This window comes from Chiloscyllium punctatum, chromosome 2 (genome assembly GCF_047496795.1).
Source record: "Chiloscyllium punctatum isolate Juve2018m chromosome 2, sChiPun1.3, whole genome shotgun sequence".
Classification (NCBI taxonomy): domain Eukaryota; kingdom Metazoa; phylum Chordata; class Chondrichthyes; order Orectolobiformes; family Hemiscylliidae; genus Chiloscyllium; species Chiloscyllium punctatum.
Genome location: NC_092740.1, coordinates 64,855,135 through 64,868,778, shown reverse-complemented (window position 1 = coordinate 64,868,778; position 13,644 = coordinate 64,855,135). Strand labels below are relative to the sequence as shown.

Here is a 13,644-nt window from a genome sequence, read left to right as displayed (position 1 = left end):
ATTGATGCATGGCAGAATTTCCTTTGTGATTATGAAAATTTAGCAGAAACTTGAAGTGTACTCTAACCAGTGAAATTTCAATTACAGTTGAAAGCTGAACTTTCACCACAATATACTTAGCACACAGCGTTGATTCTTTTTATTTAACATGTAGATTTTTTTCATCTTAATACTAAATTAAAATATGAAATTTTAGGACTTTCAATTGTGAAGGAAGGCAAATCACCATCCAATTCAACTAAAAACAATAACAGATCTTTTGCTTTTCTTGCTACATAGCAGCATTTACAACAGATGAATGGTTACCCATAATGACCTCAATTTAAATTATTTCAATGAGAGTAATTTTCTAACAGTCTACCATAGATCATCACTTTCTAAACTAGCAGCGATTGCATCACAATCATTCATGATTCAATGCATTTTCAACAATTGATACAGCATCCACAGACTCAAGTACACTCGATATTTGTAGGGTAGAAGAAAAAATGCAAGATTGCCACAAATGCTAGAAGTGTTTTAAATATGATTTATTAACCAAGTATTCAATTTAATACATTCCTCCAAATGCCAAACAGAGCATTAAAAGTTTACAGAAATCATTTGTAGACAGCACAAAATTTCACATACATGTTACCCATGACTAAAACAGAATTTAAAAGTAATGCTAACATATTGTGAACATTTTTCAATAGCTAGTTTCAATCTTACAGTTTTAAAAATTAAAAATATGTTCAATAGTTATGTTACAAATATTTTAGTTGTAAAAATAACCACTCTGATTTGAAAGAGGCTAAAACAATGTATAAAGCTTAACCTATTTTAACAATGAGCTGGCACAAAATAATTTTTTTTACTAAATTCTCATGTTATGTTCAACTAGAACCCTAGGTTAAGAGCTGAAAGAACATGTTTGCATGTTGGGGAAACTACAAAATGGTGTTTGCTTTAGGGGCCTGAAATGCAAACACTTCCTTGATAAAGTTAAGAAAGAATAGCAACCAAAATGGCTTCTTGGGAGGAAAAAAATTTACTGACTTTTACTTGTAAAGCATCTTCATGATCTCATGGCTTTTCAAACAACGAAGTACTTTATGAAGTGCAGCTACTGCTATTTTGAAGGAAACACTGCAAGAAAATTGTACAGAGAAAAAACAATTTGTTTTCAGTGAAATTTGTCAAAGGCACCAAATATTTAGGATTCTGGCTAGTTGGGCATCTTCACAATACAATGAAGAGGTGTTCCACACAAAATAAGGTAAATTATCATCCTTACATATACAACCATTTTTTAAAAATAGAATATAATCCATTGCCTACTAATTAGCTATTTATATAGGAACGTGAACTTTAAGGCTAACCTTTAACACTGCTAGCAATTGAGCATCTAGAAAGGAGAAGACATGCGGAAATCTATAGAATAGCTACCAAGTATGGACGGCTTTTTGATATCACAAGCTTAACTGAAATCGAAAGTCAATAAAGACTTCTAAACAAGACAAAACTAGTCGAAATATTACTCTACCGATGCTGCAGCAAAACGTGCTGAGCACAAGTTTAACCTCTTGCCATCACAGCACATCAAATTAAAAGGCTGCATTTGTGGCCACAACCACCACTAGGTGGAGCACCACATGCAAGTACATGGAATTAACTTGTTGCATTCAAATTCAGGTCACTGAAGTGTTCGAAACTTACAAACTTGAGGATCTTCAGGTAACAAACATACTGGTGACAATTTAACTATTCTATAGACAAAATGCATTTTTAAAAGTAAGTAATTTATTAGGGTTCAGAGTGACTCAGATTCCAACACAAACCTGAGAATAGTAACAATTTGCTGCACCTTTTAGTAAAAGCAAAATGCAGTGGATACTCAAATCATCCTTTATTTAGACAAGTGCTGGAGAAACTCAGCAGATCTGACAGCACCCGTGGATAGAGAAACAGAGTTAATGTCGAGTCCAAAAACTCATCTTTGGAACAATTCTGTAGTCATCTTTGGACTTAAAACATTAACTCTGCTCCTCTCCTAATGGATGCTGCCAGATTAGAGTGTTACTCCAGCATTTTGTTTCTGTTATTGCACCTTTAACCTGAAAATTAGAGAGTGAGCACAGAAGCTTTAAGAAAGTTAATCACTATTTGGTAACATTACACTGCCAAAAGGAATTCAGGGGCTGAGATGATGATAATAGGACACTGAATAAGTTGGTAAATACAGTTAAACATGATTTAATTGGCTTCACCGAAGTCATTTGCACATTTACATCAAACCACACAGGTGCATAATGCTCTAGGCTACCAGCTCAAATGCATTGGGAACAGATTCAGAGAAGGAGTCATCCCAAGTTGCTCTGATGCAGCAATGGGATCAGAGCTTATTCTTGTTCATCTTAAAATGGTTACATGGCCTGGAAGAAATAAAAGTCAATCAAGACTACTCAAGAGTCACTCTGTTTCAATAAAATCTAATGTTGAATTCAAACAGTGGCATATGACAGAAGGACCTGAATCTATCTGTACACAAACCTTCAAAATTGTTGTGCTGCTTGAGGAAGTGGTTAATAAGACATGTGGGATCCTGGGCTTCTTTAATGGAGGAATGGAGTGCAAAAGCAAAGAAGTTACAGTGGTGCTTTACAAAAATGTATTAGCTTCAAATGTAGCATCAGGTCCCTAATTCTGGATATTACGATTTGGTGGGTAAAGCATGGTCGTAAATACTTTGTAACAAAAGAATGATTAGCATCAATTAGGTTTTTTTAAAAAAAAATCATGTCTGAATCTACGATTAAAACAAAATTGATTTTCGTTATATATTTAACTATTCTTAGTGGCTTAAAAAATGCTTTCAGTCTAAGTCAATGGCATAGCATTTTAATATATCCTTCTAATGAATATCACATCCTATAAAGCTTCCATTTGCACTCTTTCACTTAACGAGAAAAAGGTAGGTGTATACCTATTTAATGAAGCTCTGACAACAGAACAACAATCAGCAAATATCCTAGCAGCCAAATAAATACAAAGATACAGAATCAGAGAATCCAAAGTTGAATAATTAGTGTATAAATAGGTAAAAGAAGGCCCTTAAATCAGGGATGAGTTCACTTATAGAACACAAGTGTGATTATGAAGGTAATTAATTAGCTGGACAAACAAAAGTGCCAATTTAAAAAAATGGGAATTCTTTTGATTTTCTTCTTAAAATATAAAACAGATGATGAATTGTTAATTAAAGATAAACAGCCATAAGTGGAAATCTGTTTGTTCCAGATTTGGTGGATCTATTCCATTACAAGTGATGAAGACTTTATTAAACAATATTAATCTAAGTTCAAGAGTTTGTGCTGAATTGGATCAACACCTCTGAACTCTGGGAGGTTTAGAGACATCCAGAGATATAATTTAAATGCCACAATATGTTGCTGTCACTATTCAATGATCTAGAAAAATAATGGTTTCGAACTGGATTCTTAGCATACAAAGCTGAGGATGGAGGTTTTTTTTTAAAAAAAAAGAATCTCTACAGTGTGGAAACAGGCCCCACATGTCCACACTGACTCTCCGAAGAGTAATCCACCCAAACCCATTCCCCTTACCCTATATTTACCCCTGACTAATGCACCTACTCTACTATCCCTGAACACTATTGGCAATTTAGCATGGCCAGTTCACCTAATCTGCACATCTTTGGATTGTGGGAAGAAACCAGAGCACCCGGAGGAAACCCACACAGGCACAGGGAGAATGTTTGTGTGGAGTTTGCACAGTCACCCAAGGCTGGAATTGAACCTGGGTCCCTGGCACTTTGAGGAAGCAGTGCCAGGGACCCACTTACCATTCTGCCCACATGAAGCATAGGAGTAACCTAACTAGGAAGCATTTTAATTGACCTGTTCAAAAGGTAGGTCTGAGAGTAGCAAATTATTACAAGCTCTACAGCCATATCTTAATGTGAAGATCTCAGTACCAGGTGAATGAGGATAAATTTAGAAAAATGCACCAAATCACAGCATTCATGGAAGTTTTCTGGATTTACGCTTTCTATGCTCTTGTACAGGGATATGATGACCCAGGAAGGCACATTCATAAAATGTGGCCAAACAGGTTGAGCATCAACTTTCAAAATCCTTCCAAACAATGGCAGGCAGCAAAAATAGAAAACATTTCTGGGTCAGTCATGTGATGGCATTAAATTAGAGTTTCTGCCATCACTATCCATAACTCTGGGCAACATGGAGTTTGATTCCTGTTCCACCTAGGGCAAGTTCTAGGACCTGCATCCTTTCTCTGCCTGTGGTGGAGATTGTTGCACAGTGGGCATAAAACTCAAGATGTCACTTTGAAACATATTTTGAAATGGTGCACCTACTCAAAAAGTACTGAAAGTTCATCATTTGTCAAAAAGCTATAAACTATTATAGAAATGTCATTGTGAAGCATTGATCAACATTAAGCAAAAATTCTTTCAAATTTCTATGCTGCTTTGAAAAAAATGGAAACGTATGAAACAAATAAAAGGAATTCTCTTCAGGTAGTTAGTTTGTAAACATTTGCCTAGTTTGTTCACAGTGTATATTCTGTACAAAACATATGCTAATACAGTACACATTATCTACAATAGCGACATGACAGAAAAAATCATTTTAAACAAATTACTATACAGTACCAATACCTTCTCATAAGGCTCCAAGCCACAGTAACAATTTATATTGCCAAGGAAATCTTATTACCTCTAGATCTAATATTAGCCACCAGTTTTATTTTTACAATTCCCATCACTAGACTATTAATATAGGAGTCTGATTGTAATTTTAAAAAGAGGCTGGAGTTTGACTCAAGAACAGATTTGATTTTTTAAACCAGCAAAAATTCTATCTCCCAGATTATTTCTATTTAAACTCAGATTAGCATTCACAAATACAAAAGAAATGTCAAGAATTTGCAATCTTAAAAAAAAATGATAATTCTCAATTTTAGCAAGGAATTAAAAAAATACATTCTCAATTTTAATTTACATTTATTATCAGAATCAAAAGCTTTATCTTATTAAAATAGCACGTTTTTCAAGAAAGTAGAGCTACAAAATTACACTAACTTACAATCACACACAATACATAGACTTGGAGTTCATTCTGGTATATCAAGATGTAGGTAGTTTCTTTATATTACTCTACAGCTTTGGTTTTCTTGCAGGGCACCCTCTTAAGACTGTCTGCATTTACCTGCAATTAAATCAAAACAAAAATTTTTTCAGCTGTTGAAGTGCAAGTGTGAAGGTGCTTTATTATCTAAATAATGCAATGTCTTTGAACAGATTAAGTCTATTTTCTATTGAGGTAATACTTAAATTCTTACAGTAGATTCTAAAAGTGGAAAACGCTCCGTTCTCTGGTTAACTTTTACCTAAATGAAAGCAGAAATTTGAAAAATAACTTCAGGACAGCCACAAAATTATAATAGAATTATTTGTCAGCTGAAGATTTCAGTTTTACATCTGTTATTATCATTACAAGTTTAAAGGAAGTCCAGGTTTTACATAATTTTAGAAGTTGCGTACCTTTTTTCTATTAGACTAACTGAACAGATATTATCAAAATAATAAAGCCATTTGGAAAACTGAAAAAACTGTCATAGAACAGAATATCTAACATGCTTCTGTTGTTGAATCACCAGTACAACTTTCATCATATTTTTAACTTTGGCTGTAAGTGAATTATTGTTCACAAATTACAGTTAAATGTAAAGGTTTCCACTTAGGCAGTAATAAGGTGAGACAAGAGACTGTTAATCTGGCCTTGGAAAGGCAGTAGCCATAGTTGTGGAAACAACAGGGCTCAGTCAAATTATAGGGAGCTGTTCTTCTAAAAACTTGAACCTCAGCAATTGGATAATTTATTATTTTTGAGTGATAGGAAGCACGTTAGATAGGCATTTCAAAACCATGGCCACCCAGCCCTTGAACTCAATCTGTTATGCAGCAAATTATTTTGTACATGGCACTGAGAGTAATAGAAATAGTTATGATGAAAGTCAAGAAATATCTATAAACACAACTGTGATAGGAAACACCAGATAATCAAATATTTCTATTTCTCAACGTGAACATGGGCATGCAGTAGATGCTGATACTTAACATTTTGAAAATAGGAAAAAAAAGATGCAGATGTAAAAAGGGATCTTAGTGTTAGAGCCATATATTACTAGTGCATGCAAGCAAAGCCACAAGAAATGGAATCCTTAGGATTACATCTAGAGTCACAGAACATAAAACACAAAGGAATAATGTCCTACTTTTACAGAACCTTATTTTGGCCACAAATGGAACATTATACAAGTTTGGGCACGTTATTATTAAGGATGCATAGGCAATGGAGCAAGTATAGCACAGATACATTTACACTTATGTCAGGAATAAGAGGTTACAGTTACAATGTGATACTCAGCTCGGATTTCTCTTCACTGGAGTTAGAATCTTGGGGATATACAGCATGGAAACAGACCCTTTGGTCCAACTGTCCATGCTGACCAGTTATCTTAACTTAATCTAGTTCCATTTGCCATTATTTGGCCCATTTCCCTCTAATTCCTTCCTATTCATATACCCATCCACATGTCTTTTAAATGCTCCAATTGTACTAGTCTCCACCACTTCCTCTGGCAGCTCATTCCATGCATGCACCACCCTCTGCATGAAAAAGGTGTCCCTTTTATATTTTTCTCCTCTTCGCCCTGAATCTATGCCCTCTAGTTCTGGACTCCTCCACACCAGGGAAAATATAATAGACAATAGGTGCAAGAGTAGGCCATTCTGCCCTTCAAGCCAGCACCACCATTCATTATGATCATGGCTAATCATCCTCAATCAGTATCTTGTTCCTGCCTTATTCCCGCCTTATTCCCATAACCCTTGATTCCACTATCCTTAAGAGGTCTATCCAACTTACCTAGTTATCCTATGTATGCCCCTCACGATTTTATAAACCTCAACAAACGTCACCCCTCAGCTCCAACGGTCCAGGAAAAACAGCCCCAGTCTATTCAGCCTCTCCCTATAGCTCAAACCCTTCAACCCTGGCAACATCCTTGTTAATCTTGCAGCATGTTTTGAAGATAAACAATAGATAAGGTTGTAAGATAGACTGCATTCATTTGTAAGCAAGATATAAAGAGGGTGCAAATTTAAGAACAGACCCTAAAATAAGTCTCAAATTATAGCTGTATCAAATTTTTTGAAAATTAAACTTCATAGTTATAGGAAACAGGTTAATATTAAAGGACATATAGAGCAAACATATAAAGCATTAGGACATATAGAGCATGACTAGATAGGAGGAAACTCAGGAAAAATGTGATTAAATGGGACCTTTTTCTTTGTTTATAGTATTCCAAGCTTGCTGATATAGAAACAATTAGCTGGATTTTATAGTGCACCATGATCCCTGCTCCATGGCAAAAAAAAACAGGGAAGTCCACTAACAAGCCCAACAGCTACCAAGCAGATATTTAATGGTGAGAACAGCATTCATTGTTTTAGGGTGAGAAATTGTGCTCCTGTTTTGGAAAGAAGTCTTACCTTAGAGGATTGCTGGCCAATTAGATGGGAGCAGTGGCCACTGTTGGGCAAATAGAGAATTGGGATTGCAATTATTTGGAGGTTTGAAACAGATTGGACCTATAATCCATTGGTCTCGAAGAACACAAGGAAGTTTCAAGAATAGCTTACTGAATGGGCCTCAATCTTAGTGATTGTTATGAAAATTCCTTTACTTAATCCTGCTTTGGAGAGCTTATATTTTGAAGGCTTGCCAGAAATCACATGACTCACGATAACTGCTTGTTTTATTGTGAAATCTGCTTGGGTTGTTTTGAATAGGTGCTTGTTTATCTGGTTTGGCCAAAAGCTTGTAAAGACTAAGCAGATTTGGAGGAAGCAAATAAAGAGAATGCTGGAGAACCTCCGTAGTTCTAGCAGCATCTGTGGAAGGAGAAACAGATAACTTTTTCAATTTGGGATGACTCTTCTTCAGAACCAAAACTGTTCTGAAAAATGGGTTTTTGTTATACTTTTGACCGAGGTAAAGTCCCAGTGCAAAAATACTAAGGGGCTGTTAATGGTGGGTAAGAAAATAAAAATGGGTGTAAAGTAAGATGTGAAAGGGAGAGAATTGGTCCTCTTCTAAAATGCAATATAAACAGGACACTAATTATACAAGATAAGTGGAAGGCACAGAGTTATATCAACTCTTATACCCTGCTTCCTGCAAGGATTCCTTTCCATTCTGAGTTTCTCCATCTCACCTATTTTGATAATGCCACCTCCCACATGGTTACCTCCACTATCACCTTTTTCCTTAACCAAGGATTCACCCTTCTAGCGGCTGCAGGGCCTTTACTCTTGTCAGACTTATTTCCTGCAATTCTGCAGTCACCCCTTCACCTCATTCCAGAATGAGGGGATTCTCCCTACCTTTACTTTTCAAACCAATAGTCTCCGCACTGAAAATGATCATTCTCCAACATTTCCTGCACCTCAGCTGGCTGCCACAACCAAACTCATCTCTCCCTTGCCACTATCAGACTTCTGTAGTCCCTCTGTGACACCCTCGTCCGCTCCTTAAACATTCAAATGCTTCCTCACTCATCATAGCACCTTCTAATTTGCCTGCTCCCTCCTCACTGTCCTAGGACCCAAACCCACCTTCTAGATGAAGCAGTTTTTCACTTGTACTACTTGCATCCTAATCTACAGCATTCACTGCCAACAACGTGGTCTCCTTTATACTGTTGAAACTAAAATCAGACTAGACAAGTGTTTTATGGAACATCTAAGTTCTGTCTGTAGGAATGGCCTTGACCTTCCAGTTCCATTCCATTCCATTCCAATAAACCACCTTGCTCTAATGTTAACTTTTTTGTCCTGGGCCTACATGTTCCATGTTCTAAGGAGGCACAACACAAGTTCAAAAGTCAACATCTCATATTCCACTTGGGCACCTGACACCCTTGATGTCTCATTATTGTGTTTAATAACTTCAGAAACTGGCCACATCATATTGGTTTTCCATTTTCCTTACATTATCAGCTCTCCTGCATTGACCAGAGTATTTTTTTCAGAAAACCATAAGCAGCAGTTGCTATAGATAGCACTGATGTTTTAATATTAAGTTCATAATGAAGATAGGGAAAGTAGTACATGTTGATGAAATGGTATGAAATAAATAGACAGGGAAGCTTGTGTGGAACACCAATGCTCAATGATTTATATGAATATTTTATGCAATTTTGTACAGTATACTTACAGCTAATCTAAAATTGCACTGCAAAAAATGTTTGTCTGTTTCAACTGCTGTTTGGTTCCTAGCTAAAAATGTAAGAGGAGGGCCAAACCTTTCAACTGGTACTTCCACTGACTAGGAAAAATCCAATTATTATAATAAACATGAATGCTATTAAGTCTAATCATGTGCCACTGTGTTGATAACTCCTAGCAGAAGTGCACTCTCTTTTTTTTGAAAAAAGTTGTAGAAAATGTAAACTAAACATCTATATGCTAATTCATCATACGGAGAATATTAACACCACCACAGAGCACACGAAGTACTCAATTTGCAAGTTGTTTTTGTAAAATCTGTCATCTTGATAGCAACAATTAAAGCTTCAATTTGAAATACTTTTAATTGAATAAAATTTACATACTGATAGTACAAGTTATGTACAATTTAGCTAAGTAGCAGGAACCCTTTTTACTGTTCCCAAAATATTCATGCAGTGTCTCATTGTATCTGTTGGAGCTGCCCAGGCTGAAGGTAATGTGAAATAGCTAACTTAAGATGGCTGAAGAAAATTGTTAGTTGAACTCAGCAGTTTCCACAATCAGAATCATGGCCTTCATGCATGTGGCAACACCATAAGGAAGTGCCTCATAGACAATCGTAATGGGAGAGAGTGGAGGAATGCAAACATCAGACATCTTTGATAAGGCAAGCTCAGATGTAGCAAGCCAACTTAAAACTTGATATTTATTATGGAAGGAAGGGGAGAAACTACACTAACATTAACCAAAATTCTTTAGGTAATTATAAGCACATACAGTAATTTTAGTTTTAGTGTATTAAGCAATAGGAAGTTAGATTCCTATCGGGAGTCAACTCTCGACACAGACATTCCTCATAAGAAGTATCCTTGAAAAAAAACTTAGATAAATGCCTGGTACCAACCCGTCCAAAGTTTGTTATTCAGAAAAGTGTAGATAGGAAAGTCTGATCCCACCATGATTAACACTTTTTAGTAATTGCCATTACATAGTATATACATAGATATGCTGAAATTCTAAGTGCAACCAAACTAACATTTAGGAATTTAACTGAATTTTTTTGGACAAATGGCTGCCGATAGTAGAGAGAAGCTCCCACCCTGTCAGTGGGAGGATGGGAATTGAAGGACAAATGATGTAAACACAAAAAGGACCAGAGGACATATGACAAATGGTAAAAACATCCAGGACTGGAGGACAGATGACATTCATCCTGTCATTTCTGCAATTCCACAAGCTCATGCTGCAACGAACAGATGAGCTGGAGATTTCCTTGATGCAAATGATAGTATCTTGTTTTTTTTTGAAAACTGGTTTGGTGGATTTCAAAAATACAGGTCATGAACTGAACTAGTTACTAATAAACTAAATAATAAAGAGAACTTTAATTACCTGAACAGTGGCAAAGTGTAGAACATGCTATCATGAGGGATAGTTCAAACAAAAGTATTCAAATATTTAAGGGTCAACAAGATAAGCATGAGGGAACAAGGTATACATGGATATTCCGATACAGTCACATCAAAAGGGTTGGGAGCAGGCTGATGTGGAACATAACACAGTTATAGACTAGTTGAAATAAATGCCATGTTTCTGTTCTCTATACACGATGTACAAGTTCAATTCAAAGATTATTCCATTCAACATTTTAAGATAGTCATTGTATACACCCATGTGACCACCAGGTTCCAACATATTCTAACAATGAAAACCAAGTCTTACACACGTGAAGAAACAAAACACAATTAATCTTTAGATTTGAGAGTCATTTACAACATTATTACTGAAGGAAATGTGGGACCTGAAGCACAATTTTAAAAATAAAAAGGGTTCTAGAACAATAATGTTTCTAGGATAGAAAGATATACCACACATCTATCAAACTACATAATTTAACTGTCTATGTGACAGTAGAATATGAAGCCTAATTATCTGCATTTCACATTTCTGCAGATAGCTGTGTTGCTTCTGCTGATTTTCTTTCTCCCAGCCCCCCAAAGCCTCCTCTCAGTGAATTTCTACTGCAGTTGGGGGTTCTTATGAAATGGTAGCAATGACCCTAATGCTGGGGCAAAACACCAAAGTTTAAGACCCACCTACTCCATGAGGTATGTCATAACAGGTCTGAATAAGCTGATTGAAAATATCTGTAAATCACAGATGAATCTGTGTACTGGTTTTCTCACCTGAGCTGCACTAGATAATTAGAGTTTAATCCTGTTCAAAAGCACTTAAATTATTAGTATTTTTAAAATCACTAAACTTTTACAGCACTGAGTTATTTCAATTACTTGATTATGATGATTGGTTAATTTGACTTTTAAAAACAAAAAGTAACAATGGATACAAAATGGATTTTCACATATTCTCTAAGAGAGACTATGAAGCTCTATCATGAGCTCTAATGCAGAGATAACATGCCAACTAATAAACAAAAAAAGTTAACTCATTGCATTTAGGAACAAAGACGCAACAGTAGGCTATTCAACCTATTTAGCGTCCGCTGCCATTTAAGATGGTCAAAGCAGAAAGAAACCTTTAGACACTGGTAATCAGGTACCTAAAACATATTCAAAAGACGGAGTTTCCACAGCTCTCTGTTGTAGACAAATCCAAAGGTTTACAAACCAGAGAAAATAAAAATTCTCATCTGGATCCCGAATGGCAACCCTTTGATTTAAAGTTGTGCCCCATGATTCTAGACGTCCCAACCAGAGGAAACAGCTTATCTACAAACTATTTAAGGGAATAAACAGGGTAGATGTAGATATAGAGTCAGAGATGTACAGCACGGAAAACAGACCGTTAGGTCCAACTTGTTCATGCCGACCAGGTATCCCAATCCAATCTAGTCCCACCTGCCAGCACCTGGCCCATATCCCTCCAAATCCTTCCTATTCATATATCCCTCCACCATATATGCAGAAACTCTACAGAATACAGGCTCAGTTTGTCCAATCTCTTTGTCGGACAGTGTGGCCATGCAGAGAACAAATGGTGTTCCTTCATGGCCATGAAGGAAATACAATGTCATCCTTCCTGGGGTACAGAAACCAAAACTGCAGAGTACTCCAGGTGCGAGCTAACCAAGCTTCCTATACAGTTGAAGCAAAAGTTCACTACTCCTATAGTCAAATTCTCTTGCAATAATGACTGACGTTTCATTAATCTTCCAGCTGCAGTTGCAGGTTAGCCATCCTTCAGTGATTTACTGACAAGGATATGGCAAATGGATCCTTTAGTGCATCTATTTTTTCCAACCTCTCATCATTTAAGTCATATGTTTCTCCCAAAGTGGATAACTTATCAATTTTTTCCTGACTTTGTTCCATCTGCCTATGTCTGTCCAAATCCTGAAGCCTATATTTCCTCAGATTTTCACTGAGCTTTGTATAGTTCACAAATTTGGAAATATTACATGTAGTGTCTGCATCCAAACTGCTGATATATACTGCAAATAGCCGAGGCCCAAGTACTAATTCTTGCAGTACCCCACAAAAAGACATTAATGAATCAAATGAGATTTTTAAAAAAAAAACAAAAATCAATCAAATCAAAATCAAACGAGATCACTATTACCATGAATTACCATTAGAGGACTAGCTTTTAAATTTAAATCTTTACAGAATTTAACTTTCATCATATGCCACTGTAGAATGTGAATCTATGATCCGAAAACATTTTCCTGGACCTCTGTTTGACCAGTCCAGCAACATAATCACTACAGTCTCTTTCCACTTCTACCACAATCCTCATTTCCCTCTTCCCTAACACTTCCTCCAACACACACTTTCTGCCCCATGAATATTTCCAGCATCATCTTACTAATACCAATTTCCTTCAACTCCTCATTCTCCCAGTCACTTTGATCTGTAATTATGGGAGATTTCTTATACCTTCCTCAAATGAAAACACAAATCTGTTATCCTAGTATAAATAATATTCTGTTAAATAAAATCTGATTTTTGTCTCTTACCAAACAGCAATAAAAACTATAAAAGAATCTAGGGAACAAAGTTCAAAAAGACAATTAAAAACAAATTTCTTCATTAAGATTATATCAGAAAGCATCCAGAATCAAATACTTTTTTGTATCCTATAATTTTCTCCTTGAATTCCAGAAAGGGAAAGATCAGCTGTCCTGACAATTAAAAATCTATAAAACCATTAAAAGATTTGTAATTTTAAATGGTTTACAGAAGACAGTCTCCTGTACTTACATGTTTACAAATTCTATGGAGGTCAACTTTGAAAGTTTAAAAAAAAGGAATTTAATTATACAGACAACACTATGCATGCTACATAATGATCATCCAAGGCAC

General features: G+C 35.9%; 1 protein-coding gene across 4 annotated transcripts in view; it reads right to left on the bottom strand.

Moving 5' to 3' along the window:
- Nucleotides 1-515: 515 nt before the first annotated feature.
- The window catches only part of LOC140484775 (membrane protein FAM174A-like), a 34,166-nt gene continuing 21,037 nt past the window's right edge, over nt 516-13,644 (bottom strand). The window contains exons 3-4 of one of the 4 annotated variants that reach the window (XR_011962328.1): nt 5,109-5,231; nt 516-1,128 (exon numbers count right to left, since the gene is read on the bottom strand). Coding sequence is in view for 3 of the 4 variants with exons in the window: in XM_072583595.1 (XP_072439696.1) it covers nt 1,041-1,128 (88 nt within the window). In the remaining variant the exon portion in view is untranslated. Of the gene's footprint in view, nt 5,232-5,364; nt 5,413-13,644 lie in introns of all 4 variants that reach the window. The other 3 variants (XM_072583597.1, XM_072583595.1, XM_072583596.1) reach the window with 3 other exon arrangements.